The sequence below is a fragment of the Artemia franciscana genome, chromosome 5 (genome assembly GCF_032884065.1).
Source record: "Artemia franciscana chromosome 5, ASM3288406v1, whole genome shotgun sequence".
NCBI classification, from domain to species: domain Eukaryota; kingdom Metazoa; phylum Arthropoda; class Branchiopoda; order Anostraca; family Artemiidae; genus Artemia; species Artemia franciscana.
Window position 1 is genome coordinate 36,253,232 of NC_088867.1, and position 19,579 is coordinate 36,272,810.

General features: G+C 33.5%; 1 protein-coding gene across 9 annotated transcripts in view; it reads right to left on the reverse strand.

The window, feature by feature from the left end:
- Positions 1–214: 214 nt before the first annotated feature.
- LOC136027343 (uncharacterized) overlaps positions 215–19,579 on the reverse strand; it is a 57,489-nt gene continuing 38,124 nt past the window's right edge. For 5 of the 9 annotated variants that reach the window (XM_065704492.1, XM_065704493.1, XM_065704498.1 and 2 more), the window contains 6 exons: positions 17,666–17,825; positions 13,544–13,688; positions 10,022–10,212; positions 5,201–5,404; positions 1,748–1,804; positions 215–559 (listed from right to left, as the gene is read on the reverse strand). In XM_065704492.1, coding sequence (XP_065560564.1) covers positions 311–559; positions 1,748–1,804; positions 5,201–5,404; positions 10,022–10,212; positions 13,544–13,688; positions 17,666–17,825 — 1,006 coding nt within the window. In that variant the 3' untranslated portion in view covers positions 215–310. The remainder of the gene's footprint in view (positions 560–1,747; positions 1,805–5,200; positions 5,405–10,021; positions 10,213–13,543; positions 13,689–17,665; positions 17,826–19,579) is intronic. The other 4 variants (XM_065704495.1, XM_065704500.1, XM_065704497.1 and 1 more) reach the window with 3 other exon arrangements.

The following is a 19,579-nucleotide window of genomic DNA, read 5'->3' on the forward strand; positions in this document are numbered from 1 at the left end:
GAATATTCCTCGTGGAATATTCTTGCCGTAAAAATCTGTACGATGTGCCCTTTTGTTTTCGAATGTGCAGGATTTCCGGTTTTGGCGTTGATTTTTTTTTATTTTCAGGATCTGAATTAAAACACATCGATGTGGTGAAGCCAATCGATAAGGTATTTGAGCTTTTCATTTAGGAAAAAAATAATTAAATCTTGCACCAGACAAGGAAATGAAATTAAACCAGTAAAGATGTTTAGTAACAAAAACAATAAATACAGTCAAAATCCATAAATCAAATGAATAAAATTCAAAATGACCAAACACCACTAGATTAGAAGCCTCGAGCATTTCTGACCTTGCTCCCAAGTTGATCAACTATTTCGTTAACACGATCTGATATTCCACGAAAAGTCTCAGGGTCAGGGCCAATCATCTTAATCAGGGCTGGCACTTCGTTGTGAGCAATTGTTGTGAAACGAAGGAGGGCTTTCAAAGCCCTAAAAGTGTGCTCCTCGCACTGTTCACTGGTCAAAAATTGAAGGATTGCCATTGCCAATTCAGTAGCAACATCGTCAAATACCTTCGAAAAGGAAAATCATTAGTTCTCCTTATAAACACATTTTAGTGTTGTAATTTCTTTACCATTTTTTATATTTGATTATTTGATTTTAGACAGACAAAAACAAGTATCGATTCAAGGGCTAATGGCGACTACGGGTTATTTTTTTAGTACCAGGGATCGAAATTCCATTAGAATCCAAAACTTTGGTTTATATCAGTTAGATTGTGGTGAAATCAAGGCACTTCACCTCTCAATTTACGTGAATGGCCAAATAAAATGAAGGAAGGGGTAATGGGCGATTTAAAAAAATAGGATGTAGTCTGGATTTAGGCCCAATCAAAATCGGCTCTGGATATTTCATCGCTAAGGTGTATTATAGGCTTTAAATGCTATTTTAACATTCGAGTAATGTCGCCAAATTTACACTATTCCTTTCTATTTTCCATAAAAACATGAATAAAAAACCAAAAATTAGGTGACATCATTTAAAAATAAAGCCCATAAAAATGAGAATCTTATTCGGGTACAATTGAAAAATCAGCATAAAACGACGAGAAGACAATTCATTTTAAGAATTCGCTGCTACTTTTGATATTAATGTGCCAATGATTTCTGTCAAAAATTATCTTCATGATATTACAAGTTCTATTACGTGTTTGGGTGCGGAAAAACACGGTTTCACACATTTTAGTAGACTTTACCAAGTCGATTTCAAAAAGTAATTTAGCAAGCGTTAATCACGATGTTATTTTCTTGTAATTATTGTTACTTTATTTCTTACTTTTACAACTTATCTTTTGTTATAAGAAGGTTAAGAGTTAATTAAGTGATTTGACCAAAATCTAACTAAATGTAGTGAGTAGTACGGCGGGTCTATCAAACTCACGAGCAATAGTGATAATAAAATAAAATTGTCATTTTAAGTCAGCTTGTACTGCTCTATATTTTATTTTGACAGAGGGCACACATCTCCAATGATGTAGGAAGAAGTAATTTTTTTTTTTAGCATAGACACTGGAAAAGAACAAATAAAATTTTAAAGGGTTAGCTCTCCCCCCCCCCTTCCCACACAATTATGGTATTTTAAGTCAAAAAGACCTAATATCAAAATACCGTATGAATCGTTCATGGATATCCTCTGCAAAAGAAAGAGGGATAACTGAAAATGACATTGGCCCTAGCATTTTGATTAAATCATGATCTCACCTTTGATAAAGTACCTTGTGGCATCTGGCTTGAGTACCCAACGGTCTTGCTCATTTTCTGGAATTAATAGAAAAAAGGGATAGATAATAACCAATGTTAATATGCAAAACCAAAACATGTTAGTAAAGTCATACAAGGACAAAAATGTAGGGTAAAAGCCCAGTTGTAGGAACCAGCATCTACTGCCTCGCCGTCTTAACAACAGTTTAACAAACAGTTTAGAACCATTTGAAATGGATTAGAATACGCTTTTAACTAGTAGCGAAATTACACCGAGTTTCTATGAGGAGGTTACAGATATTTATGTCGGTCAGAAACTGAGCTTTTTCTCTACCTACAAAACTTGCCCATTCAGATATAAAAATAACAAGCAAAGCCTGAAGTGCTTTAAGGATGGCTCTCGCAATTCATCCCCCACAAAATACGACAAGTAGCGCAACCTTTTGTGGCTTTCAGGAATAATGTGAAACTTTTCTGGTCAAAAATTTTTCCTCTACCAAAAAATTCTGTATTTTTTACTCCTTACATTTTCAAGCCTGGAAAATTTCTGCCAGAGGCTTTTTTTTACAAAGCTCTCTGTTATTCTAAAAAAATATTGTGCATACGCATTTATTCTACAACTGGGCCAACAAAAGGAACGTCATCTTCACCGCTAGAATGTCATCAATTCGGTCTAAGTACTTCGAAATTCAAACTAATATTTTTTTTTTCGAGTTTTTTCATCGTACTTTTTTCCGATATCTCATAATCCTTGAGATTTTTGATAGGAGAAAATCCTATTTTAATATAATAAAGACTCTGCGTTTCATTAAGTTTTATAACAGCGTGAATATAATAATACATAGTATAAAACCCAGAAAATTCCCAGTATGAAAACTTATAACACTAGATTTTTATTAGAATTGACACAAAAATATATAGATGGTGCGGATACCCAAAGCATTCCCAATGGCTTTTCCATTTCGACTTTTTCATAAGATTCATTTTCCTATCCTATCTTATGGTAGGATACGACTTCGTCTTATGAAAGAAAAAAATAAGTTCTTTAAAGATGAGCCTACCCCCCATTTCATATCCGCTAAATCATCCAACTTTCAGAAATCCCAAGTTATCTACTCATTTCTCCATACTCGTAGTCAGCATAAAAACATTCAAAATTCTTCCATTAGTTGCCCTCTCTATGCAGGTAAAATTGTTCTGCTGGTGAACCAGATAGATGATAAGCATGCTATATCTTGCAACATAGCAATCACAGCAAAGCTTGTAACATTGAGGATAAACAATGACTAACTCAAAATTATGACGAATCCTGCTAATAAATGACCTACAAGTAAATGGTATTTCTCCCGATAGCACTCATTAAAATTCATTAATCAGTTCAAAGATCCGAGATCTCCAATTGACATATCAGGCAGTTGTAGTAGAAAATTTTTGGGCAGAATACCTTCCCCATCTATAGTTCTCCTCCCAGCAGAGGGAGAAGCTGCAAAGGTAAAGATATGTCCTTTTAAAGACAAAATTTAGATTAACGAGTCAACTGTCAACTTTGCAATTCGGACACGGGTGCAACACATGACCTCCGAAAGCGGCAGACGCCTATACCATCAATGTCTTCAATTACTCCTGGAAAAAAAACTCAGCATCTTCCACTTGGACAGAAAAGATGAAACTCACGTATGGTGCCACCAAAAAGCGGCATTGGTGCACTAATAAAAAACCAGCGCCTAACCTGATTTTGTCATGTTTGTTTTAGACTAGATACTCCTCTCACCAAAAATTTGTTGAACTGCAAACCTGATTCCTGGCCTGAGACCAAGACTCAGTCCAGTCGATACGAATCTAGGGTTTTTTACGCCTCTTACGTAGATGAGACTAATAATGAAGATCCAGTATCATTGCACTTAACCACCTACTAGGTTCCCTGCAGAAAGGGCTGAAGATTGGGTATCAACCGCTCAAAAGTCGGAAATGGAACCATTGTTTCCTTTTTCTTTAAATACAAAAAGGGATTTTGCTAACAAAATTTATTCTAAACGACTAAAACAAACCAAAAGAGCGTTGCTTTTTTCTCAGTTCCGCAACTTTATGCGATCTACCTAGTTCCGTGGTCCATATGTACAGGTATCTAGATAGCATAAAAGTCTCTGTAATGTCTTTTTACCTTATCTGATAAGCGTAATGTAAAATACCTTAGCCCCCATATACCTGTCCCCACCTTAACTCCACCATATATTCGATTCAAAATATATGCAGTAATTAACTTAAAAAATAGCTTGACCTGAGACCGTACTGCCAAAGGCTATTTTTGTACAAAACCCAAGGGGAGATGCCTACTGAATATTTTCGGGAGCATATCCTTAAGATATCAAACAAATTCCACCCTCCCCAACAGATAGAGAATAGGCCAAGTTATTTCTCCAGCAAAAAGTTACACACAGTGTAGAAGATACCGAACATTTGAAAGCTTACAAGACCCACAAAGTCCAACGAGAGTGAAAGTGTTTCTGTCTTATAGCTTCATTTAATTCAAAATATTATGACATTAAAAGTAAGAGAAATGTTTGTTTTTATTCTGAACTTTTGTTCTGCTTCTGAAATTGATGCATAATTTAGCATTTGCTAACTTATATTTTTTAAATATGTAGAAGCCAATGTCTTTATTTTTGAAATGACAATATCGTCTTCAAAGGCATTGTTTGTAAAATGAAATTCTGAAGTTCTCTTGAAGTATAACATCCAAACCTTACTCTTTTTCGTTTTTATTGCAGCAGTTTTTTTTTATGGTGGAACATTTTTTCTAGTTCCTAAGAAATTCAATATATCGTTAATTTGTTTGGCGCCACCTCCCTCTCTTGAGCTGAAAAATGCAGATTTGCCACCTGTAGCAGGAAAGGGCTGTTTTAGCACTATTACAGTCAATTGTTCAACTGTAGCACTGAAAATCGCTCTGTAGCACGCAAATTTGGGCAATTGTAGCACTTTAGGAAATGATGTGGTGGCAACCCTGCTAAGCACGTGCCTAATATGCTAATTTGTTGATCGGTTATATTGACCAGTTATATTCTTTAAGCTTGCTTATTTACAGAGACATTTAGTAAGAAAATAATTTCTTTTGAAATATGTGAGATACTGTTTGAGAAAGGTTTAAAATACAAATGGAAATATGTTAATGAACATCATATGGATCAAAATAAACATAAAATTAAATATGGACAAAAAAATTCTCTAAAATAAATTTGTTGTCTTTTGAACTGAAAGAAATTGAAAAGCCAACTTTTCAAACATAAGTGTTCATTCTTTTAGAAATTTCTTGAAAAATCAAAAAGAGAATCTTGTTTCAATTCTACTCAATCTGATCAGTAGATGTTGTGCATATCAGTAAGTAAAATATGTATTATTCTCATGCCCGTGCGATGAATCAAATCCCAGGCTTAGATCCTAGAAAATACGAACCACTGTTTTTACCTCCTTCGTTGCTAAATTGTACATTAAAGCCGTGCCATGCTCTTTTAGGCGCTCTTGGTCAGCTAGAAGTGCCGTCACAGCTACCTTGGTAGTAACTCGTATGTTTGAAAGTTGACTATTATTAGAGCCACTCCATTCTGAGATGTAAAGGAGCCATTCAGAAGTTGTCGTGTTCTCAAAAAGATTGCAGAGCTGAAAAAAAAAGATAATCTTCCGAGACCGTAAGGATGAAAGGAAAATAAACGAATTTACGTTAAAGTTAAATTTTTTTTTCAAGTCTGAGAAATAGACATCTCAGGTTTTTAACTTTAAAAACAAGAAAGAAAGGAGAAAAACACTCTAAAAGTCGAGTCACTCAATTTTTTTTTTAATATTCAGTACTATATTCAGTATAGTATTCAGTATAGCATTCAGTATATTCAGTACAGTATTCAGTATAATATTCAGTATTACAGTTCTGTACTGGTTTACTATTTTCGAGAATTTTCTTCAACATAAAGCTATTTCAAAATACCCCCATTAAAACAAATATGATCACAATTCCATTTTGGTTGGAGCGATAAATGTAACATTATAAAGAGCAAACAAACCACAGCCTATAGTAACCAAAAGTTTCAAAACACGGTTTGAAAAAAACTGTCTAGTGACAGAAATTGATATTTAACGCTGATTCAGAAATGTTAACTATTATTTCGATTAATAACAAAAGTTTATTGGGAAAGTAAAGTTGAGGAAATTTAAAAAAGAGCCCGAAAGCTTTAAAATGGCGTCAAGTTGAAAGGAAAAGTGCATCATTGGAATCAACATGGTAGAAAACCAGTAAGGGGGAATTACAGCCCCCGTGTTAAACCACAAGGAAACTGACTTTTTGATATGGGAAGCACCGATTTGCCTCCTTTTTTTCTTCAACGATTCGTCTGCTTTTTTCTCGGAGCTAATCTTATTGATCGATGTGGTCGTAGAAACTTGGAGAGGGTTTGTTTTGAAGAGAAATCCCCCTATCTAGGGCCTTTTCTTAAACCATAAGCAGGAGGTTTATATGTCCCCCTCCCAATCTTCAATAACAAGAAAAATATTTTTTCTTCACTGCTGTTACCATCAATTTAAAATTAGACAGGTGAAAGCTGAAAGCCCTGGTCAGGGCTATGCGAAGCTTGAAAACGCATAATTAGGAGTTTTTTGTCCTAGATTTAGATGAACTAGGCTGTCAAGGAGATTGGTAAGCAGAACATGTTAATTAACTACAAGTAAACGAACAGCAATGTCGCTATAATTCTTAGCATTATGTAGTTTGCTACATTTGATTTTTTTTTTCTACTAGGGTTGGCAGGCTACCACAAGATTGCAATGAAAATCTTTAATGACTTAATTAAAAGCTACTGCCTCTTATAAATCCGTCTTTAGAAGTCCACGTTCGATGCATTCAAACGGAAATTAAAAGTTCTAGTGCCCTTTTTAAGTGACCAAAAAAGATTGAAGGACAACTTACCGCCCTTTCCCCCCTAGTTTTTCCGGTCAAAATTTCGGGTAACATGGCCCCCCACAGTCCGTAGGGAGAGGCCTATAAGTTATGAAATTTGTCCGTTGTTCACGTATAGTAATTATTATTAGGAAGTATACAGATATTTTTCGGGGGGGGGACTTTTGCTTTTTGGGGTGGGTTTCCATATGGAGAATTTCCCGTGGGGAGAGGAATTTCCGGACGTGAACTTTCCAGGGGAAATTCTACACTGGAGGATTTGACAGAATTCCTACACTATGAATTTTTTTTTATTTGTCTTACTTTCTCTTTGCCAACTCAATTTTGAATGTGGAGATGTTCTGGGGGAATTATCCGAGGGATTTTTTCAGTGTGTTTGGATTTCCAAGAGAAAATTTTCACAGAAGAGGATTTCCAGAGTGATTAAAAATTAAAGTCTTTTTCAAATGAATGTAAACTAAGGAGAATTGTTCAGGCTGAATAGTCCGCAAGAAATTTTCAGCAAGGATGGGAATTTTCCCGGGGGGGTGTATTTTACATGGGAGGAAACTTCCACGGAGGAGTTTCCCGTGAGGAGGAGGATTTTCATGGAAGGTGAGCAAGATTTAGAAGAACAATTATTATTGAAAAACATTTCAAATTATTATTTGAAGAACAATCAGAAGTTAGATATAAAAAACAAGTTGTTTTTCACTGAAATTATGGAGCAACATTAAAATTCAAAACGAGCAGAAATTATTTCGTATAAAAAGGGGTTGCTCCTCCCCCCTCAATACCTGGCTCTTTACACTAAAGTTTGACTATTTGGCCCAATTTTTTAAGAACGACTCCTGAAACACAAGGGCATTTAATTAGAAAAGGAAGCTTTTTAAAGGTGTTAAAATCTTTAGCGTAAAGAACAAAGTATAGAGGAGCAAACCCTTCATACACGAAATAATTTCTATTCGTTTAGGGTTTAAAAGTTGCTCCTTACTTTCGATGAAAAAACTTTTTTTTATTATTTGATAACGTTAGAGAACTAATTAGATAGCTAATATCAAATAGCGAAAAAAAATAGAAGGACATGTGGCTTGACAATATTTGAAATAAATTCAATTTGGTTGTATGATCGGAAATTTTAAGTTGTTAATTCATCACTCGAAGCAAAAAAAAAAAATCATCAGGATATTCATGAAACGAGATACTTGAAAAAAAATATTGGTTAGTTCCCAATAAAAAGCCCAAGAATCCCGGTGAGTATTCATTATGATGATAATCAAAGGAAAGAAAATTGAAAAAGAACAGGCAAATTTCCATTCTATATAATAAATTGACCCTTCCATCCTGTATCCCATTGCACTTTACTTAGTGAGTCCTAACATTAGGTTGGTTACATATTGAGTCTCAATCCTGAGATAGAAAGAAAATAAGTGTAAGCGAGAAGAGTAGCAAATTGCCCTTAAAAAAACACTCTAAAATAGAGGGAAAGACAAAGGAAGGAAATAAAAAGCTAGAAATAAAGAGATAGAAGCTAGAAATAGAAGCTAGAACGTTTTTTCCATAAAAGCAAGGGATTTTTTTCTGTATTACGAAATAAGAATATTCCTGACTCTTTGGCTCATTACTGACTCTTAATTATTTAAAATAATTCATCAGGGTAATAACATCAAATTTCAATATAAAACACTGATCCAAAAAATATTAAAAACAAATAATTCTGCATCCATCCGTCCGAAAAAATTATAACTCCAAGATTTGTGAATAAATGCACATTTTGTCCTGTAACACTTTAAACCATATTTCCATACTGGCCAATTTATTTAAGAGTCTTTCTTGAATTTTTAGTGCTTTGCTTTTATCAAATCTGCCATTTTAAAGGCTCCAGACTTTTTTTTTAAGTTACCGGGTTTCCCCTTCGATTTTTTTTCTTTTTTTATACTTCCAGAAAAAACTGAAATTTTAGATCATTTTTCAAATATCACTTGCGCAAAATTTATCCTACTCATATGTCGGGGTAGAGAGCAAGACATGATTTCATAGCAAAGGAAAAATTAATATTGCAGTGGATTCAAAAACATTAACCTTAAAATCTCAATTTCAATGATTTGAACAGGATTTAGCCTTATTTGTGCAGTAGATTTATTATAAAAGTCTCACTTTTACAGCTCCAACTTAATGAAGTTCAGTGTTATTTGAAAAGGGTAGAATCGGATGCTGCTTAGAAAAAAAAAGTAATTGCGCACCAAGAGTCCCAATCTGAATTAAATGCTAGAATAACAAAGGAGAACTATTAGTCAATACCTTCGTTCGGCACTTCCTAAATATAAAAGCACTGCTAAGAGAATTGTCCTCAGCCCCCGTGCCAATAGGACCAAACACCAAAAGAAAATAATCAAAAGGCTACCATTTTTTTTCTGAACGGAGAGAATTTTAATATTGCTTCAAGTAGCCTTTCAGCTACTATAAGAAGAATTTTTAGAGAGTTAAAAAAAAAAGAAAAAAAATAAAAGGAAACCTCTTATTTTGAGGGGTGAATCCTTTGGACCAATACTAGTAGATTTTTCCGACCATTTATGCAAGTATATGCATGTCATCTATGCGTGCCTTGAGCATCTCCGCAAAAGAAAAAAGAACAGTTTAGCATCTATTAGCAACTTTTGCACACACAAAAAAAAATCAGGTCCATTAGACTTGAAGGTTTGGCTTTTTATAACAAGTTAATAAAGAAAGTCTATCTGTCTACGCGTTAGGCAATATTCCTGATAGATTTTCCGTAATAACCGAATGGAACTGATTTTTGGAAATAGAAACAGAATGCATTTTTGGAATTAGAATAAAACGGGGTAGACACTAACAAAATACTATGTTTGCTGGTTTTCTTAATTTACATTCTTATTTGTACTCATTCTCATTACCAGTTGATTCATAATGTCAATTTATAACAACAAAAGCCCAACAAAATCAGACGACTTAATGTTTGATGTTGGGCAGTGTCTAGGCATTAGGGGAAGGAGTAAGGGTTAGCGATGCAAAAAAAAACTGGAAGTGAGTCTAAATACAATTAAATTGGGGTTAATTGATAAGAATAGAGCTATAACTTTGTCTTTGTAGCTGCTTTATAAGTGAAATCTTGCACCAAGATTACCTCAACAAGCAAGCCATTTTTAATACGCACATAGTGAACAAAAAAATTTTAAGATTTTCTGTACAGCCTCGATAATTTTAGAACTTAAAATACCTCATATTCGTATGTAAGATGTTGTAAATTTTCTTGTCTATATAAAAACTTGACCGTTTAAGATGAGTTAATTGTGAGAAAAGTATTAAGAAAAAAGCAAACATATACTTACAAAAACAGAGACTGATTCTTGTTCAGATACAGACAACCTGTCAATATTATGTGCATAAGACATAAGAACATGGTCACGTCTATCTTGATGGAGGATTAGAATAACGTCATCTTTCAGCGCGGCTACCGATAAAATATTCATCAACCGAACTCTGGCATCTATTGGAATGTCCGGCTCGCGAAGAACTTTACCTGAAATATATAGAGTAGTAACAACATACAACAGCTTAAATTTGGCAGCTAGGATCTAAAAAGAACTTCTTTGTTTCCCAGCTGTCTGCCTAATGTATCGCTCAAAGAAGTCATAGATAGACTACAACCAGATTTCGCCAGTCAAGTATCAAAAGGACGTATCTCCATTATTGTAAATTTTCAGAAGAGTAGAAAAAAAACTCACAACTTTTTATCCCTCCCCCCCCCCCGACAACCGTAAAACAAAAACGGATTGATATGCACTGACTTTAAATATCTATCCATTTTTGTTTTATGGTTAACGGGTGGAAAATAAAAAAGTTGTGAGATTTTTTTCTGATCTTCTGAAAACTTACATTTATGGATATACGTCCTTTTGATTCCCGACTGAACATTTAATATTCCTCTGCATATATCACTAGTTTAAGGGATCTGATTATCTCCTTATTTTTTTTTCTAGTTATTTCGAGCCATTCTTACCCGTAATACAGTGACCTTTCCTTTTAGTTGAACCGGCGGCAAAGCTGAGATTGACCACGACACAAACAGCAAAAGAAGAAGTGCTAAACACTTCGGATCCGTAACACATAATTATAATTATCACAAAAAAGCAACTGAACCCGGTGGGATACCGAATTCTAATTCACGGCAAATAGAGAGTAGTTATCCATCCATAGAGGAGGGGTAGAACTTAATATACTGGGTTTACAGCGAAAATGTACCAATTTAATCCCCGCGCCAGCGTAAAGGTGACGGGAAGACCCCATTTCCCTTACCCTTTCGAATAACTGCTCATTTCAATCATTTTTTCAAACACATCTTTCTCTATAGTCAGTAATAAATAAAAACAAGTCTCATTATCAACAATGTGTCTCCATCTCAAACCAATAAAAAACCTTTTATGTCACCCACCAGCAGGAAAACAAATATATTTATATGCCAACTTCAAACCTAAATCAACTAAAAAAAACTAAGCTTCATTAAAGCTTAGTATAAATATTTCGGTTTCAACTTGGAAACACCGTACTGTCTGTGGCGGTAATAGCTTTTTAGTTCCCCTTTTAGGACCCTGTTAAAGAATCAGACTTGATTCTCTTCAAGTTCCAATGTTCTTTGGTACAATGCAGCCACGTAATATAAATAGGCAAGGTCTAAAGAGTCAAAGGATTTATTATTCCCTAAAGAATTCCAGTTTAGTAAGCTAGTCCAAATCTAAAATTCGTTCCAGCGACGTGAAATCCGTCAGTATTTTACTAAAACTAAAACATCCTATCGTGAAAAGCGTTCGACGAGTTTTTCTTTCAACCTGACAAGATGCAACATAAGTTTATCTGTGTGTCTGAGCCAAAACATCAAGACTAAGACTGTTCTTATCTCTACCTATACAATTGCTTACGTTGGTGGTTCTATAACATTTTGCCAAAAAACACTTTGCCATCACTTTTTTCCATCAATGTCTCGAAGATTGCCAAAATTTTTCATCAGAAAAAATATCACTGTTTTATTCTGTCATTGGCCGAAGACTAATTGTTTTTCTGTCATTGAAAAAGCGTCACAGTTTCTTTTTTTGACATCATTTAAGCGTCATTGTTTTTTTTCTGACTTTTCATAAAGTTTTGTCATCGGATAAAATGCCATTCTTTTTCTTTCTTTTTTTGTCATCGCAAAAAGTGTCATTGCTGGGTTGATTGAATCCATAGGAGATTGCAACAAATCCACACAAATATTGTTTATATAATTACAATCTTAATATTTACCAATTTTTCCAATTATAGACAAAAAAAAAGGCCCCCTGGGATTACAGCAATTAAAATTTGAAAAAAAAATCAAACGCTGGAGTTTATTTTGGTGGAGACATAAACGTAAAGCAGTAAAAAAAAAGCAAAGTAATTAAAAAATAGAAAAAAGACCAATTATAAAAACTTTAACATTCTGGAGAAGGGCTGGTCCATAAAAACCCACAAATCTTTGTCTTTTATCAGCTTCAAACTTAAAGGAGAATAAAATAGATTTGTTAAATGCTTTTCCTTTCAATTTCTTTTGGTTCAGAAGAATAGGAAACTGTTAACTTTTAAAACGAGCCAACTTGTCCAATGAGCAACATGGCAACCAGGGAGGATTTAATTCATAGATACTAGAACAAAAAAGTATAGAGTAATATATCCGTGGAAACACAAAATTAAAGAAGCTACGAAGCTCGTGAAAAAGTATAAACAAATATTATTCTAGTGCTTGTCGCAGATTTAATAATCACTGAATGCTTTTTTTTGCGTCTATCATTGGAAAAATGTCAATCATTAATATATATTTCATCAATTCAATCATCCCAGGCAGCCATATCCATAACTGGAAATTGTCAATTATTTTTTTTGTAAAAAACGATGGCCCTTTTGAAGTGCCTATCCTTTCTGAAAGGATAAAGAGAGGCCGAAAACAATGCGACTTTGCACTATTACATGAAAAATAAAGCGACGATACTATTTGTAATGACACAAAAAAAAGACTATGTTCGATGACAGAAAAAATTATCACATATTTCTGCGATGGCAGCAAAAAGAGTGGCACCCTATCCAATGAAAAAAAATGACGCTTTTTGTAATAACATTTTTGGAATTGACCAAAAAATCAATGACACGTATTTATGTCAGAATGATTTTATGTAAACTGTCTGAAAATCTATGTCAATAGGTATAAATTACCATCAATCACTAATCTTCAACACTGAAAACATTGTAGGCTTCACGGGTATTCGAAGCCTAAAGCCAAGCGCGAATTTCACATTATGTAGCCAGTAGGTTGAGTCAAATGAGGACAAATTATATACGCAGTTTTCTTAAACGACCACTTACAATAAGATTTTACACATTTTTCATAGAATTTTCTGATTGGGTGAAAAATTCTCTGAAAAATTATGAGTAGCTCAAATTAGTACTAGCCAAATTTTGGTATTAATAAAATCTCATGGTGAATGGGCCTTAGGTCTATTCTTGGTCCAACGACTGGGAGATGGAGTAGAAATTTTCGTAAAAAGTGAGCTTATTCTTTAATAGTGGGGAGAGGAGTAACGGAGGAAATTGGGGATAAGAAGCTAAATGCTTTTCCCTTATTATTTCCAAAAAGTTAGCGCGACTTTTTTCTTTCTTATACCTGTAACCCAGGGGGCTTTGCTACAAGTTGACCTTATTTGCTGTGTCTGGTAATCTTTTTGTAAGGTTATCCCTCCCCAAAACCATTTATTTCATGTATGCCTGATCCAATAAGAGCACTTATTGAACTAATCAATCTACTCAACTGATCGTAAAAACATGATTTTAAAATAAGATATTCTTACCAATAAAGTTGAGGCAGTTGTCACCAAGGGCCCATGAGCCTTCATTTTCCACTACATAAACTCGGAGCTCTTCCAGACTACTTCTGTCATCGTCGCTTAAATGTGGTTCAATGTGACGCATCAAACTTTGAAATTCATTTAAAATCTGTGAAATGAACATTTGATTTTAGCTTGGATTCAAAAAGCAAACAAAATAAGATGATGACAATTATAGTAAACCATTACCTAAAGAAAATATACAACATATTTTGCAATTAAATGCCACAAACGTATTAATAATTATGGAAATACCACCAATTAGAAGAAAACAAATGCTCTTTTCTCATGGTTCAATAGAGTAGTGCACTAATCTTCGTAATCAGTTTTCTTTTTGGCAGGATATAGGTTGTATTTGGACTAATTTCTACATTTATAAATATTCTTTACGATGGTCTAGAATTGCCCTTTTGCTTGGTGGATATAATATTGGGGATATTTTTTACTCATTTGCCCTATATTTATTCTTTGACTGCTAAAAGACCCTCGGATTCTTCAATTAATGTTACACTTGTGTATTTGAAGTAAAAATAGGAGAACGACAAATCACATACTTAACACTGAAAAGTGCAAAAAAAAAGACAATAAAAAAAAGAAACAATTTTTTTCCTATCTCCTGTATTTGGTATTTCATTTAAAAATGAAAAAAAAAACAATTTTACCCCCTCGCCAAGATTTTGAAAAATGCACTTTGCCCCCCCCCCCCGAGATTTTTGGCTTTTTACAGCTTTTAAATTGAAAAAAAAACAAACATAAAACAATACCTTGCTAACTCTATTTAGTATGTCATCACCACATCCGCTATCCTTACTGAAAATTCATCCTACTACCATGTTACTAGCAATAGCATTCTTCTTAATAAACTAGAAGTGAAGCCATTTATCTAGTAGAGGAGAGAGACAACTTTCCCCAAATTTAATTCTATTGCAACTTTGGCCACAACTAAAAATATACCAAACTTGGGAACAAAATTGATGAAGTCCCTGCAGCTTCTATATTTTTGATGGAAGGAAACCGATGGAAAGTAGTAAGTTATCGAGAGTTGTATCTGTAAGATATATAGGTGTTATAGTAGATAAGACTATATCTTTTCAAGATGATGGCATTAAGTTTAGTACGAAATTCTTCGGACATTTAGTAATTAAGGGAATCGGAAATATTTCTTCCCTTTGAATTTTGTATTTTTACTTATGCATCGTACTCGTTTCACTAATACAGATACATCGTACATTTTCACTTATATATCGTTTGTGACTGCAAATACGTTCCCTAAGACGATTAAACCAAAACAAGTTTGTCACAAAAAACGCAATTTGTGTTTTTAATAGGATAAGAACAAGAGAACCAGTTATAAATGAACATTAAAATTTAAAATTTCTGCCATGTCCTGGTGAGCCAGATTTTAATATGAATCTTATTGTGCACCAATATGGTTATCTAAATAATTTCGTCTGTTTTTCAGATTTGTTTATTACAATGTTTTCTCTTCATTCATGACCCACATGGTGGTATAAATTTTTATTTCCCCGTCGTAGAGTATACCGTTCTTATCTATAATTTATAGTGGCTGCATGATTATAGAATGAAACTCATACTTGTAAGAATTTAGATGAAGTTACTTTATTAAAAGATATTGTGAAAAGATTATTTTACATTTACTGTTGTGCAATTCATTTATGGTGTCTATTAGAGTATGGAAATATAACAGTTCAAAATAGGGGTGAAACCTTTTAATTTACAGTGAAACAAATATAATTTTTTTTAGCTGGATATTTCGAACTACAGTGTCTTGAAGAAGTTTTACTGCTGATGATAGACACTGTATATGTGTTCGAAATATTCAGTTAAAAAAATATATTTGTTTCACTGTCAATTAAAAGGTTTCATTCCTATTTTGAACAGTTATATTTTCATCATGGAAAGGCAGTGTGGTCTTCGAAGTTATTTATTAGAGTATGGGGAGGTACAAAATGAAGTTGCCCGCTTTTCCTCTTTTTCGTTAATTCACATAACACTTTTCAATTTCACAATAAGTTTAAATCACAAAATTGTAAGTTCACACTTCTTAAATAGTGTGCATACAAGTCCAATGGACATTGCCCGTCACGTATCAACCCAAAATCTAACCAATTCTTTCATCCCTTAGTTGTAAGATTATCTACCTTAGTTCTGCCCTAGGAATGACGCATGGACGGATGATAAATAAACTTATCTAGAAAAATGAACAGACAACATTTTCATACAATCCTAATAAGGGCTTATGCCAAATTTGCCTCTCACTCGATTGGACTATCTGTCTTGGCTTTTTCTACAATTAGCCATGGCTTGATGCTCACAACTACTTTATTATAATTCGATTACTTTAATTATATTTCGATTCGATTTTAATTACATGATTTGATTTTAATTCGCCTTTTCTCTTTTTCGTTAATTGGCATAGTACTTTTCACTTTTACAATAAGTTGAAATCACAAAATTGTAAGTTCACACTTCACAAATAGTGTTATATTTTCACGAAAATTGCTATATATGGTTTTTGAGATAACTAATTTCAGTCAACGCAATAGCTTTGCAGCCAACTCCCATCGTGATTATATAGGTTGGATGGTCAAAAGAAGTTGGAGAAGGTTTATTCGATTGGAAATTATCTCCCGTGTATTATTATCATTTTCTGATCTTGTTCATTACCAGTCTGAGACTAATATCAAATTAAATGGAAATTACAGTATTGCAAGTGCATTTGTGAGGAAATCAATATATTGCAATGTGAGGAAAAACCTGGTGAGGATATCAATCAAATGGTAACCACCCACATTTTCAACATTTCTGTGTCCCTTGAAACCTATCCGGCCTAATATAGCATCTAGTAAAATATTCAAGGTAGGCACTTTAATCAGAAAGGTCAAAAGCTACAAAAAATATACCCTCATGCGCAATATGATACGAGCATCCCCCAGGGCAAAGGGACCAAATTATATAAAACCACGAATTTTAATAGGAAGGCTTCATAAAGTATCAGTAGACGGATAGACATATAATGCCCAGTTGAAATCAGGATGGTGTAAAGATTTTGGTTCAAACGATTGCATTTTTGCTAAAAGAGCTTAAGCAAGAACGCATTCATACGATGTAGACCTTAACTAAGGCGATACGCGATTTTTCCCATATACCATTTCTAAGAGAAAAAAAATTCAAAAGGTGTGTAAATTAAGCATTCCAAAATAGCAATGGACTCATGGAATCTATCTATGACTCAAGTAAGAGTAGTTGTAATCTGTTATAGAAATTAACCCAGATTCTTGTAAAGTTTAACAATGACCAAACAAAGCAATAATTTCAAAAAGCGTTTATTCAGCCTCAGAGTTCTTTGGCAAAAGATTTCAAAGTTAGAAAAAGCTCCCAGAACTGTTGATCCTGCTGTAGACAGAATATTTTAAAGACTACCTTCAGTTTAACAAAACCCCTTTTACTTCTGATATTAAAGGTAGTATACAATGGACAAAAGGGAATAGAATTAAAAAAGGAAATAACCATTATTTTAATATTTGACAAAACAGGGAGATAAGTTAGATTATTTATTTTTTTCTAATATTCCTTATTTGTTAATTGATATAAGTTCTTGTCTTTTTTCTCTTTCTTACTTTTCAATTTTTCCCCTTTCAAACCCATTTGATCTTTCCATTGTATGTATTTTTTTCTTACTTTTTTTCTTATCTTGATTTAGTTTTGGCACGCTTGGCTTTAGCTCGTCTATTAGCTATAAATTTGTTACTTTTATTCTTCCCCTTAAATAGCAAAAAAACAAAAACCATTCAAAGATACTGCAGCAATCATTACAATTTCTTCTTCACCCCATTCGTCGCAAGCTGTTTCTTAAACGTAATAACGATTGTGGTCCATAAAAAAAAAAAAAAAAAAAAAAAAAAAAAAAAAAAAAAAAAAAAAAAAAAAAAAAAAAAAAAAAGACTGGTCTGAGGAAAACAGGTCAAGTAAATAGCAAGACCAATAATAACTCTGGTGAAACGTTTCATAATATTCTTGATTAAATGCCTAAAAGTAACTTCATTATACTGACAAACTACTTACATCAAAAGTGTCCTTAAAAACAATAGGTGGAACTTTTGGCTTAGTGGTAAATTCGTCTTTTTCAAATTCAGCTGCTGAACAGACATTAGTTGGATCGTTCGGAACAACATCACCATTCGCCTCTGCTCCTGACATGGCTAAACTGCTATACGATGGTAAACTACAAATATATTGAAGTTCAGCGACATTATGTCATTAATAAAACATTCCATTAATAAAAAGGCATGATCAAAAAGATATCAAATTGATTATAGTCCATACTAATATTACTACTATAAACTCACTGCGGCACCACGACAGATAGGACCAACACAGCTGCGCACGCTCTTCTCCCAACCCAATCTGTTCAGAGCTTCACTCTTTAACCCTCCCTTTTATTTACCAGCTTTTAAATCGTTCCTTATAACCTGTCCCATCCCATTTGGAGACGACTTGCTTTTCGTTCCGCTCCATATGGATGGTCAAAAAAGGCAAATAGCGTAAAATTTTTACAAAATTAGGACAGGGTTTATCACATCGCAAATTTTGACATCTAATATCCTTTTAAAGGAATGTGACAGATCAGAAGGCACCCAACCGTCCATTTTGAGCTCTTTGTGCCTTTGTGCAACCACGTTGCCAAAAAACACAGAAACTCATGTTCTACTTCGACCACCAACAACCTTGTTCCAAGTATGGACGTAATATGTTTAGATAACATTGAAAACCTTATGCGTCCCTCAATCGTGTGAACCCATAAAATAATGTTGGTTAAATTAACTATAATACACTGATCGACTAATTTTACATTGATTCCAAATTAACTAGAACATTAAAAACCACTTTTAATTAGAATTAATTAATCATTTTTTCTCGTATCCGTTCTTTCAAATTAAACCGAAGCAGTTAAACACTATAACGTTTACTCCGGCTTTCTTCCAACTTACTACGACGTCTCACAGAGACATCGTTAGGCCCCATTTTATTACTGGTGGCCCTTTCCATAGCTATCGAAAAAATCCACGTTTTGTTAATGATTTTTTTTTTCCATGGAAACTTTTCTCGTCCTGCCTCAAGTAAAATATCATCATTTTTAGCATAAAATTCCTATTACTTATACCACCAGAATTTTAAACAGGCAATTCTTTCACCCATCCATTTGTGACTTTTTTTTCTTATTTCTTATAATCAAACAGCTGTATATTGGTCATTTGACGAGTAAAATTTTATTTTATCGAATTCTGACAATTTTTTTTACATAATATTTTTTTTCGAATGAAAAACCCTCTTTTGAATTGTATTGAGATAATTTGTTTTTATTGAATTTGGCTTTTATTTTAGTGTAATGCTATTACCATTTTTATATATTAAAGTTGCTTGTCATAGACTTATGAAGCAAATTCAGCTCTCTCGAAGATCATGATAGCCTTTTTGAGATTACAAATACTATATCATCGAAATTAATTTTATGAATATCAGCTAGAAGTTAAAAGATAATATACCTTCAATATACGCAATATTACGATTATATAATCCATGAAAATGTAGATCATCAATTTGAATATTTTAAAGGAAGAACGTATTTTGGGTTGTGACACATTCAATTCAATGCCTCATTTATGTGTGGATTTTTTTTAAAGCTCAGCAAATTGAAAAAGCAAATTTATCATGCTTTTTCACGAAACTTTTCTCCTGGGCAGCAAAATTTAGAAGTGACCACATTCATTGGCTTAATACAACAATAATTTCAAAGCCTAAAATATACAGGACTCTAAATTATAAACAATTTCGGGTGATAAAAATGATATTATAAATACTAAAAAAAATTAAAATATTATTCTTACATGCTCTTAATACGCACTTAGATATAGTATATGATGTAAGTTACCACAGTAGTCATTAATGGGCCACTAAAGACCCCACGGAAAATTATCT